The sequence below is a fragment of the Elephas maximus genome, chromosome 3 (genome assembly GCF_024166365.1).
Source record: "Elephas maximus indicus isolate mEleMax1 chromosome 3, mEleMax1 primary haplotype, whole genome shotgun sequence".
Lineage (NCBI taxonomy): Eukaryota > Metazoa > Chordata > Mammalia > Proboscidea > Elephantidae > Elephas > Elephas maximus.
Genome location: NC_064821.1, coordinates 59,649,142 through 59,669,255, shown reverse-complemented (window position 1 = coordinate 59,669,255; position 20,114 = coordinate 59,649,142). Strand labels below are relative to the sequence as shown.

At 45.6% G+C, this 20,114-nt stretch overlaps 1 protein-coding gene across 1 annotated transcript; it reads left to right on the top strand.

Annotated features, from left to right (window-relative positions):
- Positions 1 to 15,639: 15,639 nt before the first annotated feature.
- On the top strand, positions 15,640 to 19,228 carry LOC126072664 (phospholipase A2, membrane associated-like). Its single transcript, XM_049878151.1, has 4 exons — positions 15,640 to 15,679; positions 15,862 to 16,006; positions 16,216 to 16,322; positions 19,086 to 19,228. The coding sequence occupies exons 1-4, from the start codon at positions 15,640 to 15,642 to the stop codon at positions 19,226 to 19,228; spliced, it is 435 nt and encodes a 144-aa protein (XP_049734108.1).
- Positions 19,229 to 20,114: the final 886 nt, after the last annotated feature.

The following is a 20,114-nucleotide window of genomic DNA, read 5'->3' as shown; positions in this document are numbered from 1 at the left end:
GTGTTGGAATGGAGGCTTGGAGAAGTGGTAAATTCCTCAACAGCACCAATGGGAAAGCTGCTGGTCAGTTATTCAAGCCTGGCACTGCCACCTCCATTAACCTGACCCCTAAGTACACAACCCATAAGTGACCTGGGACCTAAGACTTCACTTCTTTGACCCTCCTCTGTGAAATGGGACCACGAATCCTGACCCCACAGGATTATTGTAAAGATTTAAAGGTGATAACAATGTTAAAATACCCAGGACCCCTGGTATCGCAGTGGCTAAGTATTTGGCTGCTAACTGAAAACTCTGTGATTTGAACCAACCAGCCCCTCCTTGGGAGAAAGATTACAGCCTTAGAAACCCAATGGGGAAGTTCTACTCAGTCCTATATGGTTGCTGAGAGTCGGAGTCAATCTAACGGCAACAAATTTGGTTTGATTTACAGTAAGTGCTCAATAAATAAACCAAAAAACCAAACTCATTGCCACTGAGTTGATTTCAACTCATCCAACCCCACGTGTTACAGAGTAGAACTGTTCCATGGGGTTTTCTTGGCTGCCATCTTTACAGAAGAAGATCGCCAGCCCTTTCATCCGTGGCACTGATAGGCTGGTTCAAAATGTCAACCTTTATCTTAGTAGCCAATCACAAATTATTCACAGCACCAATGACCTTCTCAATATACAATAGGTTTCTTCACTGAGCTTCCTAGGGATCCATTCTGAAGTCTGATCTTTGGGTTGCCTTGGATAGATGCAATGGAGCCAACATTGGAGCAAGGGGGCAAGCAAGGGTGGTCAGAGGCTTGGCAGGAGGCCTCCAAAGACTGCCCTATATTGCTCTGTGAAACATGGCCCCCATCATCTCTGTGCTTCCGTTCCCATCATGCTGTGCTGCCCTCAGCCTGTAAGGTGGGTGATACTGGTGAAGCCCCTTCTTGAAGCAGACACAGGGATCACTGACAACTAAAAGAGCAGACAGAGGTGTGTCTATACCCCTAGCTTCAGCTCCTTCCACTTCTCCATAAGCATACCACGCCAGGGTCACACTGTCCTTTCCAGAATGTTGTACTTTTTATGCCTCTCCACTTTTGCAAATGCTGCTCTCTCAGCCTTCCACCCCTTCCCATCTAACCGACTCCCATTCGTCCTTCAGGTTTCAGCTAAGGTATCACCTCCTCTAGGAAGCCTTCCTGGAGACCCGTCCACCTGAATTAGGTCCCTAACCTAGGGTCCTGCACTCTCGGTGCTTCCCTCTAGGGCAGACACTGGGTCTCTCTTGTTGGTCTCAGGATCTACAGGGCTTCACACAAATGCCTGGCATGTAGCAGCTCCTCAGGGAATGTTGTTGACTTATAATAATAACAATCTCTTGCATATGTAGAGCACTTTTCCAGTTTTAAATGCCTTTTTATGGTTATATGTCATTGGATCCTCACAGAAAACTTGTCATCGAAGGTAGACAGGGTTGCATCAGTGCTCACATTTTACAGGAAAGAACTGAGGCTGGAAGAGGTTAGGCGTGTTGTCCGGGGGGGCCATGGGACAGGCCCAGAGCCCACATTGGCCAAGGCAGGTGTGGAGAGATTTGTGATATATTTGGTCCAGAATGAGAGACTTCTCAGAGTTCTGATTCCAGGCCTTCTGGCTTAGCAGCTAAAAGATAGGAACTGCTGCTTTCAAGCATTAGTGTGGCGCTGGGACCAGCTGAGCCTTTCTCCCCACTATTGTTATTTGGGAGAAAATAAAGCTTTGGGTGGTGGTGATAGGGTGGGTGTGTCTGAACCTCTTCTCCAGAGGGGAATCTGTGCCAGGCAGTGAGTTTCTTCTGTGAAGGGTCCCTCACCACTGTGCTGTTGACTATAGACAACACTGGAAAGTCAGAGAAGAAAACATTCAAAATCGGGAATGACAACTCTAGTAGTCCATCCCCTTGGTGGAATATTTGGCAACCATTAAAAATAATGTCTTTTCAGTTAGGTCATCAGTATAGGAAAGCATGTATGTCATAATGTTCAAGGCAAACTGGAGAACATAAATTTTATCTATGATATACTGTATCTACCATAGTGTTGTGAGATGGTTTGAGCCCCAGCTCTGTCACTTATTGGCTATGAACTCAGGCAAGTTAGCCTCTCTGTGCCTCAGTCTCCTCATCTGTAAAGCAGGCATACTAATAGACTTATACAGAGCTTTTGTAAGGATTAAATGAGTCGATGCATGTAAAGCATTTAAAACAATGCCTAGCATATGTTAAGTGTTATGTTTTGGCTATTAGGATTAATTATTATTGTCTCAGCCATGTCAAATATATACAATGAGACCTGTGAGAGCTGGAACTTGATGTGACTGCCTTGTTTTTCCAGGTTTTGAAAGTCTTCCACCCTTGACAGAGTGCAGTCATCACTTTCCTATTGCTCTCTGTCTTAGTTATCTTGTGCCACTACAACAAAAATACTACAAGTAGATGGTTTCAACAAACAGAAGTTTATTCTTTCACTATCTAGTAGGCTAGAAGTTCAAATTCAGGGTGTCAGCTCCAAGGGAAGGCTTTCTCTGTCAGCTCTAGAGGAATGTCCTTGCCATCAATCTTCCCCTGGGCTAGGAGCTTCTCTGCACAGGGATCCTGGGTCCAAAGGACACACTCTGCTCCTAGCACTACGTTCTTGGAGGTATGAGTTCCCCATGTCTCTCTGCTCGCTGCTCTCTCTGTAATATATCAAAAGAGATTGGCTTAAGACACAGCCTACTCTTCTAGATTGAGTCCCGCCTCATTATCATAACTGCTGCTAATCCCACCTCATTAACATCAGAGGTAAATTTACAACACACAGGAAAATCATATCAGATGACAAAATGGCGGACAATCAGACAATACTGGGAATCGTGGACTAATCAAGTTAACACATATTTTGAGGGGGACACAATCCAATCTATAATATTACACCCTTTGGGCCCCCAAAATTCCTGTCCTTGCCACATATAAAACACATTCACCCTATCATATCATAGCAAAAGTCTTAAATCAATTCCAAGTCCAAAATACAAAAATTCCTCTTCATCTGTGAAATCTAGAATACCAGTTATATGCTTCCAAAGTACAGTGGTGGAACAAATAGGAGAACTTGGAGGCAAAGAAGGAATAACAGGCACCAAACAAGCCAATAGAAAAGATTACTTCAGCCCTCAAGGCTTGAAAGTAATCCTCTGTTCTCTAAGACGATTTACACAACCGCCTGGTCCTTCAGACTCTGAGTGTTAGCCATGTTCTCTGGATTCTGAGTGGAGGCCCCTTGGCCTTGGGCTTCAGCTCCACCTTCTAGACCCACTGGAACAGGAACTCTGCTCCCTTGGTTTTGGGCAGCCTCATTCTCCTAGTCCATCTGAGTGGTGACTCCATCCTTTGAGACTGAGGCTGTTTGGCTTCCTGTGTTCCTTGACCCTTCAGCATCAGCTTCCTGGTTCCTTGGCCTCTTGACCCCCTTGGGCCTCACCACCTGCATCTGCCCTGCTTGGGCAAGTATTCCAAAGCTCTTTAGCTTCACTGATAAGTGCCTGAAGGCACCTCACTCCCCGAGTAACCACCAGCTAGAAGGCACTCGGCTCTCTTGCTCTTCGGGTTGGCAAGCCTATTTCCACTGGTAAGTGCCTGGAGTCATCCCGCTCCTCCAGGAAGCCTCCGGCACAAAGGCATTCAGCTCTCTCAACTCGTGGGGCTTGCGCTGATCTCCTCCTTCAGCTGTTGCCAGTCCTCTGCTGGGGCCTCTCAACTCTCTGCATAGTCTCCAGTGCAACAGTTCTCCTCGTTTCCTTCTGAGTTTTCTATTCATTCACAGTTTCAAAACTGCTTCCACATTTTAAGTAGCTGCTAGAGCAGCACCCTACTCTCTCAGCACCAAATTCTGTCTCAGTTATCTAGTGCTGCTGTAACAGAAACACCACAAGCGGTTGGCTTTAACAAAGAGAAATCTATTCTCTCACAGTCTAGTAGGCTGGAAATTCAAACTCCAGGCATCAGATCCTGGGAAGGCTTTCTCTTTCTGTCGGCAATGGAGGTCCTCGCCATCAATCTTTCCCTGGACTAGGAGCTTCTCTGCACGGTGACTCTGGGTCCAAAGACACTCTCTGCTCCCTGCACTGTTTTCTTTAGAGGTATGAAGTCTGCATGTCTCTCTGCTCCTTGCTCTCTCTAATATCTCAAAAGATATTGGCTTAAAACACAACCTAATCTTGTAGATTGAGTCCTGCCTCATTAACATAACTGCTGCTAATCCCAACTCATTAACATCATAGAGGTAGGATTTACAACGCATAGGAAAATCACATCAGATGACCAAACGATAGACAGTCATACAATACTGGACATCCAAGTTTACACACATTTTGGGGGGACACGATTCAATCCATACCACTGTCTATTTAGTGGAAAACATTTGCATTTTCCCTCTCTGTCAGGTTTCTGCCCTACACTGTTTCTGGCTTTTGCAGGTTTTATTGTATAAGAAAAAATAGAAAGATGAAAGGAAGTCTTAATGATGTTTTCTTTGGGAGGTGGGTTCAAGGATGATTTTTACTTCCTTTTTTTCCACTTCTCTAAATTCTTTAAGTAATATGCCATGGTGATGTATTACTTTTATTATCATGAAAGAATAAACTTTGTTTCCTCCCAAAAGACAAGAGTGGGGAGACAGACTCAGGAGCACTTTCCTTCCGGGCCCAATAAGGGTGACCTCAGAGAACCGCTTCCGTAATTAACACCTGAGATCACATCCATGTCAATATTTTCCTTTAAGATCAGTAGCTTCAGGCAAACTTTCCGGAAACATATCGTGCAGTTCCTTGCACTCCTCATCTGCTTGTTAATAACTATATGATGCCTATATAAGCAAAGAGCCAAGCTGTTGAAACACCCACAATTGTAAAGTGTCACCACCTGATGACAATGAGAGTTCCCCAGGCAGGGCACTTTGGGGGATGAAAGGAAATCATGCTGACAGTTCCCGTCATCAGCACGCCTCTGCTTACTCCTTGAGATAAGGGCTTTTACAGTGATGGGAAGACCAACTGCTGTGTAAACTGATATGGACTTAGCCTGTTGGCTGGCCAGGCCAGCAGCTCACCAGATAGAGTCAGCCAGCCAGCTGGTCAGGAAACCAGCTGTGCAGAGCATGTAATAGGTGTTCAATTACTCCTTGTCAAATTCTATTAAAACTTTGTTAGGTGCAGCCAACGTGTACGACTCTGTCCTGGGCACTGTGTGTGGGTGTCATGGTGCGGGGAGGGGCATGCTGATGGATGGGGCTCACCTTAAAGGAGTAAAGGCTGATAGGGCCCTTCAGGCCTTCTACTGAGAGTTTCACGAGCCGTGGCTTTTAGAAGACAGTCCCTGAGCTAGGGGTCTATGCTCTTATTGTTAGTTGTCGTGGTGTCAGCTTGGACTCATGGCAACCTTATGTGTAACAGATTGAAATGTCAGCTGGCCCTGCATCATCTTCACGATCTTTGGTAGGTTTGAGCCCATTGTTGATGCTATTATGTCAATCCATCTCATTTACTGACCCTCTACCTTGCCAACCGAGATGTCCTTTTCTAGTGATTGATCTATCCTGATGACGTGTCCAAGCTTATGTGGACATGTTAGCTTACTTTGGACATGTCATCAGGGCTTTATCCTAGACCTTTATTTAATTTATCTCCTAATTCTTCTTGGGATATACGTTTAAATGACTATGATAGTTACCATTGTCAATCTTGTCACCACCCTCACCTCCCCATCCCTCTATTTTCCATCCATCCATCCATCCATCCATCCATCCATCCATCCATCCATCCATCCATCCATCCATCCATCCATCCATCCATCCATCCATCCATCCAACCATCCACCCATCCATCGTCCCATCCATCCATCCACACATTCATCCATCCTCCACTGTGATACAGTAGAATGATAGATAAGTTTTAAAAAAAATTACAGAGCCAGGCTGCCTGGTTTTAAATCACCTTGTAGTCTGGGAGGCAGACAGGAAACCAGACACTAAGGTAACAGGGCAAGTTCAGGGTGCCGTGGGTACAGTGGTGGGCCTGACACTCATCTGGAGCCTCAAGGGAGGATGATGCAGTGGTGACACCTTGGGTACCATGACCATTATCATCATCACTGCTGAGACTTCTTTGATCAATGGTGGAGTCATGGTCAAATGGAGTCATTAGCAAAGTTGGCCTGTGGGTCTCAGCCTGGTACCTGGTATGCCCCAGCACCCTCACCCTCCTTTCCTCCTTCATCCATGCTCTACTCTGCTACCTTATCTAGCCCTATTCTCCACTCTCCCCAGACTCCACCTTCATCCTCACCCCTACCTGTCCCCAGAGCCCTGCTGCCTGCTAGAAGACAACTAATTAGGCTGATACCCTAGTTCATGCAAATGGGCTGCTCAGTCCTGACAACCCCCTCCCCATGACATTTGTCATCATCATTGTGCTTCTGTTATGTTGTTGTTAGGTGCCGACAAGTCGGTTCCAACTCATCATGACCCTGTGCAAAACAGTATGAAACACTCTCAGTCCTGTGCCATCCTCACATTCATTGTTATGTTTGAGCCCATTGTTGCAGCCCTTATGTCAATCCATCTTGTCAAGGGCCTTCCTCTTTTTCACCGACCCTTTACTTTACCAAGCATGATGTCCTTCTCCAGGGACTGTTCCTCCTAATAACATGTTCAAAGTACGTGAAATGAAGTATGTGAGATGAATTCTTGCCATCCTTGCTTAATAGGAGCACTCTTGCTGCATTTCTTCCAAGACGGACTTCTTTTTTCTTCTGGCAGTCCACGGTATATTCAGTGTTCTTCACCAACAACGTAATTCAAAGGCATCAATTCTTCTTCAGTCTTCCTTACTCATTGTCCAGCTTTCGCATGCATATAAGGTGACCGAAAATGTCACGGCTTGGATCAGGCGCACCTTAGTCCTCAGAATGACATATTTGCTTTTTAACACTTTAAAGAGGTCGTTTGCAGCAGATTTTCCCAGTGCAACCTGTCATTTAATTTCTTGGTTGCTGCTTCCATGAACATTCATTGTAGATCCAAGTAAAATGAAATCCTTGACAACTTCAATCTTTTCACCTATGAAGGGCATTTATTGTGCACTGTGAAACCACTTACTGTGAACAATATGCATCACTCAGCCTCAACTGTGTGCAATTATAATGTATGTTGAACACTGACTGTGTACATTGACTGCATTATTGGACACTTAATGTATGCGTTTACTATGAATTTCACTTGGGTCTAGATTTCAACTTTTTTCAAAAGATAACCAGTTGGAAGGGAGAGGGTGAGATCCCAGTCAGACAGGTCTGGACTCAAATCTCACCAAACCTCTCACTAGCCCTATGCCCTGGAGCAAGTCTTCTAACATCTCTGAGCCTCAGTTTCCTTATCTGTGAGATGGAGATAATAATAGCTACCCAGCAGGTAGGAGTGAGAAGAATAGTAGAGCCCAAAGGGTTGTTGCAAACTCTCAAACCCCCTGTCAGTGTGAGCATCATTCCAGAAGCTTTAAGTGCTCAGCAGATACTCCCCCTGCAGAGGCAGAGGCCCAGGTTGCTGGGAGTGCAGCGGGCATTCAGAGTGAGCTGGGGTCCCTAAGGCTGCAGCCCTGGTCTGATTGTGACCTGGTATCTGAGGGCATGGCATGTCAACACAGTGACTTAAGGCTGATTGGCATCTGATTTTCTTCCCCTGGAGTTAATTACCAAGGCCTTGCAGCAAGTCTTAGAAGCCGAGGATGAAAATTTCACACACCCTAGTGTTCCTGGGAACCCTGATGGTGCAGTGGTCAAGATCTCAGCTGCTAACCAAAATGGTCAGCAGTTCGGATCCACCAGCCACTCCTTGCAAACTCTACCGGGCAGTTCTTCTCTGTCCTACAGTGTTGCTCTGAGTCGGAATTGACTCGATGGCAACAGTTTGGTTTGGGTTTTTGGAGTGTCCCTGAGTTCTCAGTGTCACCCTCGCAGGGTGGCCCCTACGTTCTTACTTGGAGATTCATGTCATCCACCCCCAGGATCTCTGTGTTCTACGCCTGAAGGACTGCTTTGCTCTTCCACCAAGTACCATAGCCCTCCTCCTTGGGTTCTGAATCAGCAAAACAACTGTTCTCTTCTCCTGAGATTCTTCTGGAGAGACCTCATCCCCTGTGCATTACTTCATTCATACATCCATTCAACGAACATTTGTTAAGACCTGCCATGTGCTGAGCTCTGGGAGTGTTTATGAAGCAGGGTGTCATGGGTGATGGTGCTGAGATTTGGATGCCCCCAGGAGTAGTTTATGTGCTCCCCTCTCCTTTCCCAAGAGTAGGTTTACATGACTCAATAGGCTAAGGGTCATTGATGGGGGTTGGGAATGTTACTGGATAATAAAGAGCTTACATTTACAATTGGACACAACAACTTCGATGTTTTGGGGTTCAAAACCTGGATCAAAATGTCATGACTCTCACAGATATTTTGAAATGAAAGAATCAGGAGAGTTATGGGAACCAGATACACAGATTTGAGATCATTAACTTTGAGGCAATGAGTCAAATGATGGGAATAGGTGTTATTACCTCAGCACAGTTGGGGGTCGCCCTAGTCAGGGTTCTCCAGAGAAAAAGAAGCAGTAAGATTATATCTATCTTTTGCCTCACATGTATGTGAAAGCTGGACAATAAATTTGGAAGACCAAAGAAGAGTTGATATCTTTGAAATATGGTGTTGGCAAAGAATATTGAATGCACCAAAGACAGCCAGAAGAATGAAGAAATCTGTCTTGGAGGAAGTAGAGTCAGAATGCTTCTTAGAAGCAGAGATGGTGAGACTTTGCCTTACATACTTTGGACATGTTTTGGGAGGATTCAGTCCCTGCAGAAGGACATCGCGCTTGTAAAGTAGAGGGTCAGGGAAGACCCTCAATGAGATAGATGGACACAATGGCTGCAACAATCGGCTTAAGCATAACAACGATTGTGAGAATGGCACAGGACTGAGCAGTGTTTCATTCTGTTGTACATAGGGTCACTATGAGTTGGAACCAACTTGACAGCACCTGACAACAAAAACATCTATCTGTCTACCACCTGTCTGTCAGTTTGTCGTATTATGGCGGCTTGCGTGTTGCTATGATGCTGGAAGCTACGCTAGTGGTATTTCAAATACCAGGGTCACCCATGGTGGACAGGTTTTGGCAGTGCTTCCAGACTAAGATATGCTAGGAATAAAGGCCTGGTGATCTACTTCTGAAAATTGTTGTTGTTGTTGTTAGGCGAAATGGAGTCTATTCCGACTCATAACAATGCAGTGTGACGGAGTAGAACTGCCCCATAGGGTTTTCTTGGCTATAATATTTATGGAAGCAGATCACCACATCTTTCTCCCATGGAGCCACTGAAAATCCTATGGATCACAACAGAATATTGTCTAACATAGTGCTGGAAGATGAGCTTTCTATTTGGAAGACAGTCAAAACGCACAGTGGCCACAGCAATGGACTTGAGCTTACCAGCGATTGTGAAGATGGCACAGGACCAGGCAATGTTTTGTTCGGTCATACATGGGATTGCCCTGAGTTGGAGGTGACTCGACAGCAACTAACAACAACAACACATCTATTTATCACTCTTATCTATTCATGTACCGAGATTGGTTTATTTTGAGAAATTGACTCATGAGATTGTAGGGGGAGGCAAGTCTAAAATCTGTACCTCAGACAACAGGCTGGAAACTCTGGCAGTCTTGTGTCCAAAATCAATAGGCCAGGAGGGAGCCTGGAAATTCTGGCAGAATATTTATTTACACTTTTGAAACCCTTGGGAAATCTCAGTTTTTGCTCTTAAGGTCTTCAGCTGAACGGATGAGGCCCACCCACATTATGGAGGGTAATTTGCTTTGCTTAGGGTCAATTGATTTAAATGTTGATCACATGTTTCATAGTTACTTAGTGCCGCTGTAACAGAAATACCACAAATGGGTGGCTTTAAAGAACAAAAATTTATCTTCTTATGGTTCTGGAGGCTGAAATTCCAAATGAGGGTCTTGGCTGTGCCGATTCCTTTCTCGTCAGTAGCCCTGGCCTTCCTTGGTTCCTTGGCTTGTAGACGATCCTCACATGCTGTCTGTCTTCTCCCATATGTGTTTCTCTCTGTATCTGATCTGCTGTTTTCATAACTCAGAGGTGATTAGATTTAGGACCTACCCTAATAATTAACATAACAAAGAAACCCTCTTTCCAAACAAGATTACATACATAGGTATAGGGGTTAGAATTCCAACACATATTTCAGGGAAACACAATTCAATTCATAACAACAGTAAATACATTAATAGCAACATGTGGCCCCATGTGTTACAGAGTAGAACTGTGCTCCGCAGAATTTTGGGGGCTGTGTAATCTTTACAGAAGCTGATTGCCAGGGCTTTCTTCCCTGGCACCACTGGGTAAGTTCAAAATGCCAACCTTTAGGTTAGTTGTTGTTGTTTTTAAGTACCGTGGAGTCAGTTCCGACATAGCAACCCTATGCACAACAGAATGAAACACTGCCTGGTCCTGTGCCATCCTCACAATTGTTGCCATGCTTGAGCCCATTGTTGCAGCCACTGTGTCAATCCGTTTAGTTGAGGGTCTTCCACTTTTTCACTCACCCTGTACATTACGAAGCATGATGTGCTTCTCCAGGGACTCATCCCTCCTGATAACATGCCCAAAGTATGTGAGACATAGTCTCATCATTATCGCTTCTCAAGGAGCATTCTGGTTGTACTTCTTCCCAGACGGATTTCTTCCTTCTTTTGGCAGTCCATGGTATATGCAATATTCTTCGCCAACACCATAATTCAAAGGCCTCAATTCTTCTTCAGCCTTCCTTATTCATTGTCCAGCTTTCGCATGCATATGAGGTGATTGAAAACACCATGGCTTGGGTCAGGCTCACCTTAGTCCTCAAGGTGAAATCTTTGCTTTTTAACACTTTAAAGAGACCTCTTGCAGCTGATTTGCCCAATGCAATGCATCTTTTGATTTCTTGACTGCTTCTTCCATGGCTGGTGGTTGTGGATATAAGTAAAATGAAATCCTTACCAACCTCAAACTTTTCTACATTTATCATGATGTTGCTTATTGTTCCGGTTGTGAGGATTTTTTGTTTTCTTTATGGTGATGCGTAATCCATACTGAAGGCTGTGGTTTTTGACCTTCATCAGTGAGCGCTTCAGATCCTCTTCACTTTCAGCAAGCAAGGTTGTGTCATCTGCATAGTGCAGGTTGGTAATGAGTCTTCCTCCAATCCCTATGCCCCATTCTTCATCTAGTCCAGCTTCTCAGATTATTTGCTCTGATTACAGATTGAATTAGTATGGTGAAAGGACACAACCATGATGCACGCCTTTCCTAACATTAAACCACGCAGTATCCCCTTGTTCTGGTTCAACAACTGCCTCTTGATCCATGTACAGATTCCTCATGAACACAATTAAGTGTCCCGGAATTCCCATTCTCCACGATATTACCATAATTTGTTATAATCCGCACAGTCGAACGCCTTAACATAGTCAATAAAACATAGGTAAACATCTTTCTGGTATTCTCTGCTTTCAGCCAAGATCCATCAGACATCAGCAATGATAGCCCTGGTTCCACACTCTCTTCTAAATCAGGCTTGAATTTCTCGCAGTTCCCTGTCGATATTCTGCTGCAGCCGCTTTGGAAGGATCTTCAGCAAAATTTTGCTTGCGTGTGATGTTGATGATAATGTTCAATAACGTCTGCATTTGGTCGGATCACCTTTCCTGGGAATAGGCATAAATATGGATCTCTTCCAGTCAGTTGGCCAGGCAGCTATCTTCCAAATTTCTTGGCATAGACGAGTGAGCATTTCCAGCACAGCATCCATTTGTTGAAATATCTCTATTGGTATTCCGTCAATTCCTGGAGCCTTGTTTTTCTCCAAGGCCTTCAGGGCAGCTTGGTCTTCTTCCTTCAGTACCATCAGTTCCTAATCATATGTTACCTCCAGAAATGGTTGAACGTTGACCAATTCTTTTTGGTACAGTGACTCTGTGTATTCCTTCCATCTTCTTTTGATGCTTTCTGCATCATTTAATATATTCCCCATAGAATCCTTCAGTATTGCAACTCGAGGCATGAATTTTTTCTTCAGTTCTATCAGCTTGAGAAAGCCAAGCATTTTCTTCCCTTTTGGTTTTCTCTCTCCAGCTCTTCGCACATGTCATCATAACACTTTACTTGGTCTTCTCCAGCTGATATTTGAAATCTTCTGTTCAGCTCTTTTACTTCATCATTTTTTCCTTTCTACTCAACATTGAAGCGCCAAGTTTCAATGTGTCTTCTGACTTCCATTTAGGTCTTTCCCTTCTCTCTTGTCTTTTTAATGACCTCTTGCTTTCTTCATGTATGATGTCCTTGAGGTCATTCCACAACTCATCTGGTGTTCAGGCATTAGTGTTCAAAATGTCAAATGTATTCTTGAGATGGTCTCTAAATTGAGGTAGGATACACTCAAGGTCGTACTTTGGCTCTCGTGGACTTGCTCTAATTTTCTTCAGTTTCAACTTGAACTTGCATATGAGCAATTGATGATCTATTCCACAGTTGGCCCCTGGCCTTGTTCTGACTGATGATATTGAGCTTTCCCATCGTGTGTTTCCACAGATGTAGTCGATTTGATTCCCGCGTATTCCATCTGGCGAGGTCCATGTGTATGGTCACCATTTATGTTGGTGAAAAAAGGCATTTGCAATGAAGAAGTCGTTGGTCTTGCAAAATTCAATCCTGTGATCTCCAGCATGGTTTCTATCACCAAGGCCATATTTTCCAACGACCGACCTTTCTTCTTCTTTTCCAACTTTCGCACTCCTGTCACCAGTACGTTCAATCAATTTCAGACAGTAAAAGTTGGTAAAACTCTTCAATTTCTTCATCTTTGGCCTTAGTGGTTGGTGTGTAAATTTGAATAATAGTTGTATTAACTGGTCTTCCTTGTAGGCCTATGGATATTACCCTATCACTGACAGGAATATCCTTCAAGATATATCTTGAAATGTTCTTTTTAATGATGGATGCAACGACATTCCTCTTCAAGCTGTCACTTCTGGCAGAGTAGACCATATGATCGTCCAATTCAAAATGACCGATGCTAGTCCATTTCAGCTCACAAATGCCTAGGATATTGATCTTTATGCATTCCATTTCAGTTTCGATGATTTCTAATTTTCCTAGATTCGTATTTCATACATTCTAGGTTCTGATTATTAATAAATATTTGCAGCTATTTGTTCTCATTTTAAGTTGTGCAACATCAGCAAACAAAGGTCCTGAAAGCTTGATTCCATCCACATCACTAAGATCAGCTCTACTTTGAAGAGGCAGCTCTTCCTCAGTCTTATTTTGAGGGCCTTCCAACCTGAAGGGCTCCTCTTCCAGCACTATATCAGACTGCATTCCGTTGCTATTCGTAAGGTTTCACTGGTTAATTCTTTTCAGAAATACACTGCTGGGTCCTTCTTCCTAGCCTAACTTAGTCTGGAAGTGCAGCTGCAACCTGTCTGCCATGGGTGACCCTGCTGGTATTTGAATACTGGTGGAATAGTTTCCAGCATCACAGCAACACACGAGCACCCACAGCAAACCACTTGCGACACCCAGGGTCCTTGCAATAGATCAAGGGAGTTTTAATCAGTCTTGTTCCCAAACAGGCGACTATTGAGGCTAATGTGGAGGGAGGAATGCTTGAGTTGGAAATTCAAGGACAAACTTTGGCTTTTTCCAGTTTTAGAAACTAATTCAGGAAGAAGAAAATAGGAGATGAAGTTGAGAACAAGAGAAGGTAGAGGCAGCGGCCCGATCAGTAGGAAGGGTAACACCCGATCTCATCACACTCTCTTCCCTGCTGGACTGTGGGGTCTCAACGAGCAAGACTTGGGTATAATCCTCATCCCCTCCCAAAGGGCTTGCACAGATCCTGGGACTTTGTAGACATGTAAGGATCAGAGGGAGGGAAGGTGAAGAGTGGCCTCACCGATCTGTCGCACCCTTGGGGGATCCTTTGCCACCAACACCACAGTGGCAACCACAGAAAGCATAGCTGGATGCAGCTTCCTTTCCCATCACTGTCAAGATCATTCTCCAGAAATCCTCCAAATCCTCCTGGACCTGCATGAGGCCTGAAAGGAAATTGGTTGGTGATGGGCAATGGGCCTTGCGTCCTCCCTCCCTGCCCCTCTCTGCACTTCCCTCCCCCGCCCCACTGGTGTCTATCCCCTCTATCTAACTTTTTTGTGAAGGAATGAATGCCCTCTTTCTTAGTCCCAGATGCTGCATTTAGCAGAAGAAAAGAGCCACCCTCACTTAGTCAAAGGGCGCATTGGCTCTGCAAATGACTCAGCAGCCTGAAACAGTGTTCCTGCTCACCCTTGAAGGTGGGTGCAGGAAGGTGATGGTGGTCTCACCCAGAGCCAGTTTAGAAAATATACTCAGTCAGGAACTAAGCCACAGGAAAGACTTCAAAATCACTTAAAATTTATTCCGGCATCTGTCTAAAGGCACATTTTTTTTCTATCTTCAGTTCTGACCTGCCAGCTGATAAGGGGAAAGAAAGGTGATTTACCAGGGTCATAAACGTGCCAAACTGTAAGTCCACCTACCGGCTGCACCTTTATCCCCTCCCCTTACCACTCCCAGCCTCCCAGAGGAAGTAACTATTTAAAGAGAGCTGGAGTTCAGAAGAGGTATGACAGTCACTTGGAGGTATCGACTCCAACATCCTGTGAGAGGTAGATACCCAGAAATTAATGTCCAGTCGCTGCCTTGGAGACTAGCTGTGTTGTGTATGTGTGCGCATATGTGTGTATGCATGCATAGATGGGCATGTAAGTGCACAGGCATGCCTGTGCAGGGTTTGTTGTATACAAGAGGGTATATTACACAAGGGTGTTGTGTGGGTATGTGAGTGTGTTGTATGGAAGGACATTTATACTAGTGTTTGAGTGCAAGAGTGTGTGTGTGTGTGTGTGAGAGAGAGAGCATGTGTCTGTGTATGTGTATGCGTGTAAGGGGTTGGAAGGTCTTGCAAAGAGAGGGTGCTGGAGAAAAATGTTGGGATCAGACTCCACGGATGGAATTCCCAAGCCTTGAATTCAGCATGGGTTCATGCAAGATATGTCTAACGGGAGAGACGCAGCGTTGAGCTTGGAAAATTCCCCATTTGTTGAGAAGAACCTGGTCCCAACCTTCCAGGAACTCTCCATCTGAAGAGGATCATAGGCAACTCATTAGTGTATTATGTGGGGTCTAGCTGGCTCTGAGGGTCCGTGTGTGCATGAAACTATTCAACAGAGCTGGGAAGTCAGGAAGGCATGTGTCTGCATGCATCACTGGAAGTATCTCCTGTATACCTCGTGTGTGACGAAGGGTGTCACCCTGGACTTAGCCTATGATTGAAGAGCATTTCCGTGTGCTCCTTTGCAAAACCCATTCTCCAGGGTTGCTGAGTGTGAGCAGGAGAGCACAGGGCCAAGGAAAGAATCTGGGACCACCTGGGAGAGGAATCTAGAAAACCCCACCTGCGCTTCTCCCTCACAGAACTCTTCAGCATGAAGACCCTCCTCCTGTTGGTAGTAATCATGGCCTTGGGTAAGAGCTGACCCTGATCTTGACCCTAAGGGGACAGGCCAGGGCAAGAAGCAGCCCCCTCTCCCAGTTTTCCTTCCCATGGCAGCAAGGCCTCTCCAAGGGGTGAGAGAAAGGGAGCGAAGAGAGGGGCAGGGAGGGAGGACACAGGGCCCAGTCCCCATCAGCAACCAGTTTCCTTCCAGGCCTGCTGCAAGTCCAGGGGAGTTTACTGGATTTCCGAAAAATGATCCGGTTGGTGACAGGAAAGGAACCTATATCCAGCTATGGTTTCTATGGTTGCCACTGTGGTGTTGGTGGTAAAGGATCCCCCAAAGATGCGACGGATCGGTGAGGCCACTCTTCATCTCTCTCCCCTCTGCTCACTTCTGCCACATAACCCCAGGGGGTCGAGGCTGGAACCGCAGTCTGCAGGGTGGAAACTCTGCTCTAGGCTCCAGAGTCACCATGTCTCTCCAGGGTCAAGGAGGGGAGAGCCAGGGGAGGCTAGCTCCTTTGAGCCATGGGAAAGTGACCCCAATGGGACATGCTCATCACAGGTGCTGCGCTGAACACGACTGCTGCTATAAACGTCTGGAGAAACGTAGGTGTGGCACCAAATTCCTGAATTACAAGTTTACCAAGAGTGGAAGCCAAATTGTCTGTGGTAAGACACAGTTCTATGACCCCACATGGTTTCCTTATTCAGTGTCCACTGTGCTGAGTACTGGGCTGGGCACCAGATGTAGAAATACAGAGGGATATTGTCCCTGCCTCAAAGGCTCATAGTTGAGTGAGAGGTAAAGAAAATGAAAGCCCAATATGGTAAAGACTCCAATAGGAAGTAAACAAAAAGAAGGAGCCCTTAACACAGCATGAAGTTCAAGGGAGGTTTCTGAAAGTGGTGGCCTCTAGGCTGAGTCATAAACACTGTGCACGGATAGCCAAGGTGGATGAGCAGGGCAGGAAGAGGCAACAACATAGTCAAAACCTGGAGTGTGCTCAGGGGAACTGCAAGCAATTCTGTGCTGCTGAACAGAGCCATGTGGGGAAAAGGAGGAGTGGTGAGAGGCAATGCTGGAGAGATAGAAAGGGGCTAGATCAAGACGATTAGGGGCAATGTTGGTTCAGTGGTAGAATTCTCACCTTCCATGCAGGTTTGATTCCTGGCCAATACACCACATTCACAGGCACCAACCATCTGTTGGTGAAGGCTTACATGTTGCTGTGATGCTGAACAGCTTTCAGTGTACTTCCCAGAGTAAGATGGACTAGGAAGAAAGGTCTGGTGATCTACTTCTGAAAATCAGCCAATGAAAACTCTGTGGATCACAACAATCTGATCCACAACCAATCATGGGGTTGACACAGGACCAGGCAGTGTTTCATTCATTTGTGCATGGGATTCCCATGAGTTCGGGTCCAACTCAATGACAGCTAACAACAGGAACAACAGATCAAGAAAGGCCTTCGTGGCCATGTTCCATTTAGATTTTATCCTAAAGCAACGGTTGTTCTTTTTTGGTGCCATCAACTTGATTTTCAACTCATAGCAACACCAGGTGAGAGAGTAGAACTTCCCAATAGTGTTTTCTAGGCTGTAATCTTTACAAGAGCAGATTGCCAGGTCTTTTCTCCCATGCAGCTACTGGGTGAGTTCGAATCACCAACCTTTCAGTTAGCAGTCAAGCACTTAACCATTGCACCACCAGGATTCCATCTTGAAGCAAGAAGGAGGTATTAGCAAAGGAGTGACATGAGATTCGCATTTCTGGGGACTCACTGTGGCTGCAGGGTGGATGGAGGCAGGATGGAAGGGAGACCTGTAAGAAGCCTATTACCGGAATCCAGCCAAGAGATAGTAGGATTTTGACATAAAACAATGGTGGTCAAAATGGAAAGGGTTGGACAATGAAATTAAGATGCGTTTGAGAGGTAGAATTATCTGAGTTTGGTGATTAACTGGGTAGGGGGTTAGAATAAGAAGGTGTTAAGTGGGTATGTGACTGTATGGATGGTAGTACCACAACTGAGATAAAGACCACAAGAAGAGGGCTTGGGCAGGGGCATGGGGTGAAGGAGGAGGAGTTTTGTTTGGGACACATTGAGTTGAAGGGGACTTGGAACACCCAGGAGATGACCAGCAGGCAGCTGGATGTGTGAACTTGCAGCTCAGGGGAAGGGTCTGCACTGGACGCATAAAATCAGGAGCCAGCATCAGAACTGGACATGATCACCCGTTTAATGCTGAAGGGCCCAGAACGGAGATAGAGCAGGAATAATCAGAGAGGGAGGAGGAGAGCTGACAAAGGAGAATCAAAAAAGTTGGTAAGAAGATGGTTGCAAGAAAGGAGGAGAAGATTAACAAGAGCCAGGTTAACAGAGGGGTTTGCCAAGGTAAGGATTGTCAGGAATCCTTTGGATTTAGAGGCAGGAAGGTCAGGAAGAGCTCAGTGAGAGCTGTCCCCATGAAGTGGTGAGGGCAAAGCCAGACTGGAGTGGGTTGGGGTATAAATGGAAATGAAGAAGTAGAGAGAGTAAGTACAGAAAATTTTTTGGAGAAAGTTTTGCTCTGAAGGGGAAGAGAAGGATGAGCTGGTGGCTAGAAGGGTTTGTTCAATGTCCTCAGACAGCAGATCCATGAGCAGGATTTTTAAAAATCATGGACTCTCACTCAACACCTTCAGTACTTTAGGATCAGAAGTGCTTTAGGATCATCTTCCCCATTATGACCTCTCCATGGGATCATGTATCTTCAGAAGGCTTTGAGTTGCAAGCATCAGGATAGTGGGGTTGTATGAGTCTCGCATAACAAGAAGTCTGGAAGAGGGCAATGCCAGGCTGGGGCAGCTTCTCAACCATATTGTCAATATTGTTAGATACTGCTCTGCCATGTTGGCAGTATCTAACTTGTGGTGTCAAGACACAAGCTGCAGCTCCAAGCATCATGGCCTCACACTCCAAAAGAGGCTTTCCCATTGTACATGTCCCTTTTGAGGGAGGAAAATAATCCTTCCCAGAAGTTCTCAGCAGCTTCTCCTGTGACTCATTGGCCAGAATGGGGTCACATGTTAGCCAGAGATCAATCACTGCAAACTTGCTGGCTTACATCAATCAGGAGCCATTCTCAGGGGCTGGGCAATTGGCCCACTGGACAAATCTGTTAGCAAGAAGGAGAAAACAGTGGTAGTTAGGAAGGCATGTAACAGAGTCTTCCCGTGTTTGGCTACTGTGTGTCTCCAGCAGACTGGAAACTATCTTCCTGAGGGCAGGAATCCTGTCTCCATTAATCAGAAATATCTGAACATAGATGCTTGTCTCCATTTAGGAACTTCTGGAGATCAAGGACTGTGTCTTCTCCCCCAGGGTTCCCAGAAGAAGTCATAAAATATTAAATCCCTGTCCCGTGTCTATTTTCTTGTGCTTTCAGCAAAACAGGACTCCTGCAAGAGCCAGCTGTGTCAGTGTGATAGAAATGCTGCCTACTGTTTTGCGAGAAACCAGAAGACCTATAATAAAAAGTTCCAGTACTACTCCAATGGGCAGTGCAGTGGGAAGACCCCCAGATGCTGAAAGCCGCCTCTTCCCCCAGAAGCCTCACCACCCAATGCTGCGTTTCCATCTCTAACACTGCCACTCCCTACCCTGGTCAAGTCCCCTGGAAATGAAGAAAATACCTCTCTCCCATCCTAGAGAGAAGCCGGGGGCTCCCCTTCTATCCTTGCCCAGAATGAGAAGCCAAAGCCTGGCTGATTTATGCCTGGCCCCTTCCTTCTCCTTCCTCAGTCAGCAGGAGATTTCTCTGATGGTAGCTTCTCTGATCTCCTCCTAGTCCAACTTCCTGCTTAGCAGGAGCATCTACAGTCCTGGGGGTCTCTTCTGAATAAAGCAATTCATTGGCAAACCATGTGCACACATTTGTGGGAACATGCACAAGTGCTCACAACACCTAGCAGTGTTTGATTCTGTTGTACATAGGGTCATTATGAGTCAGAGCCAACTCGGACTCCACAGAACCTAACAACAAGAACATGTGTCAGCCTTAAACCAGGCATCCCCATGTGCACATGGCACATGTAGGCCAGCTGTGCACACGTCTTATTGCTGTTGTTGTTAGGTGCTGTTGAGTCGTTTCCGACACGTAGTGACCCTATGCACAACAGAACAAAACACTGCCCGGTCCTGAGCCATCCTTACAATCGTTGCTATGCTTGAGCTCTTTGTTGCAGTCACTGTGTCAATCTACCTGGTTGAGGGTCTTCCTCTTTTCCACTGACCCTGTACTCTGCCAAGCATGATGTCCTTCTCCAGGGACTGAACCCTCCTGACACCTAGACACATGTTTATGTGAGGATGTGCAAATGTGTGCATGCGTGTTCATCCCCTGCAGGGACATTGAGAGTCTGAGCCCCAAGCATTCCAGTATAGTTGCATCTCCTCATCCCTGCTCATAGCTACG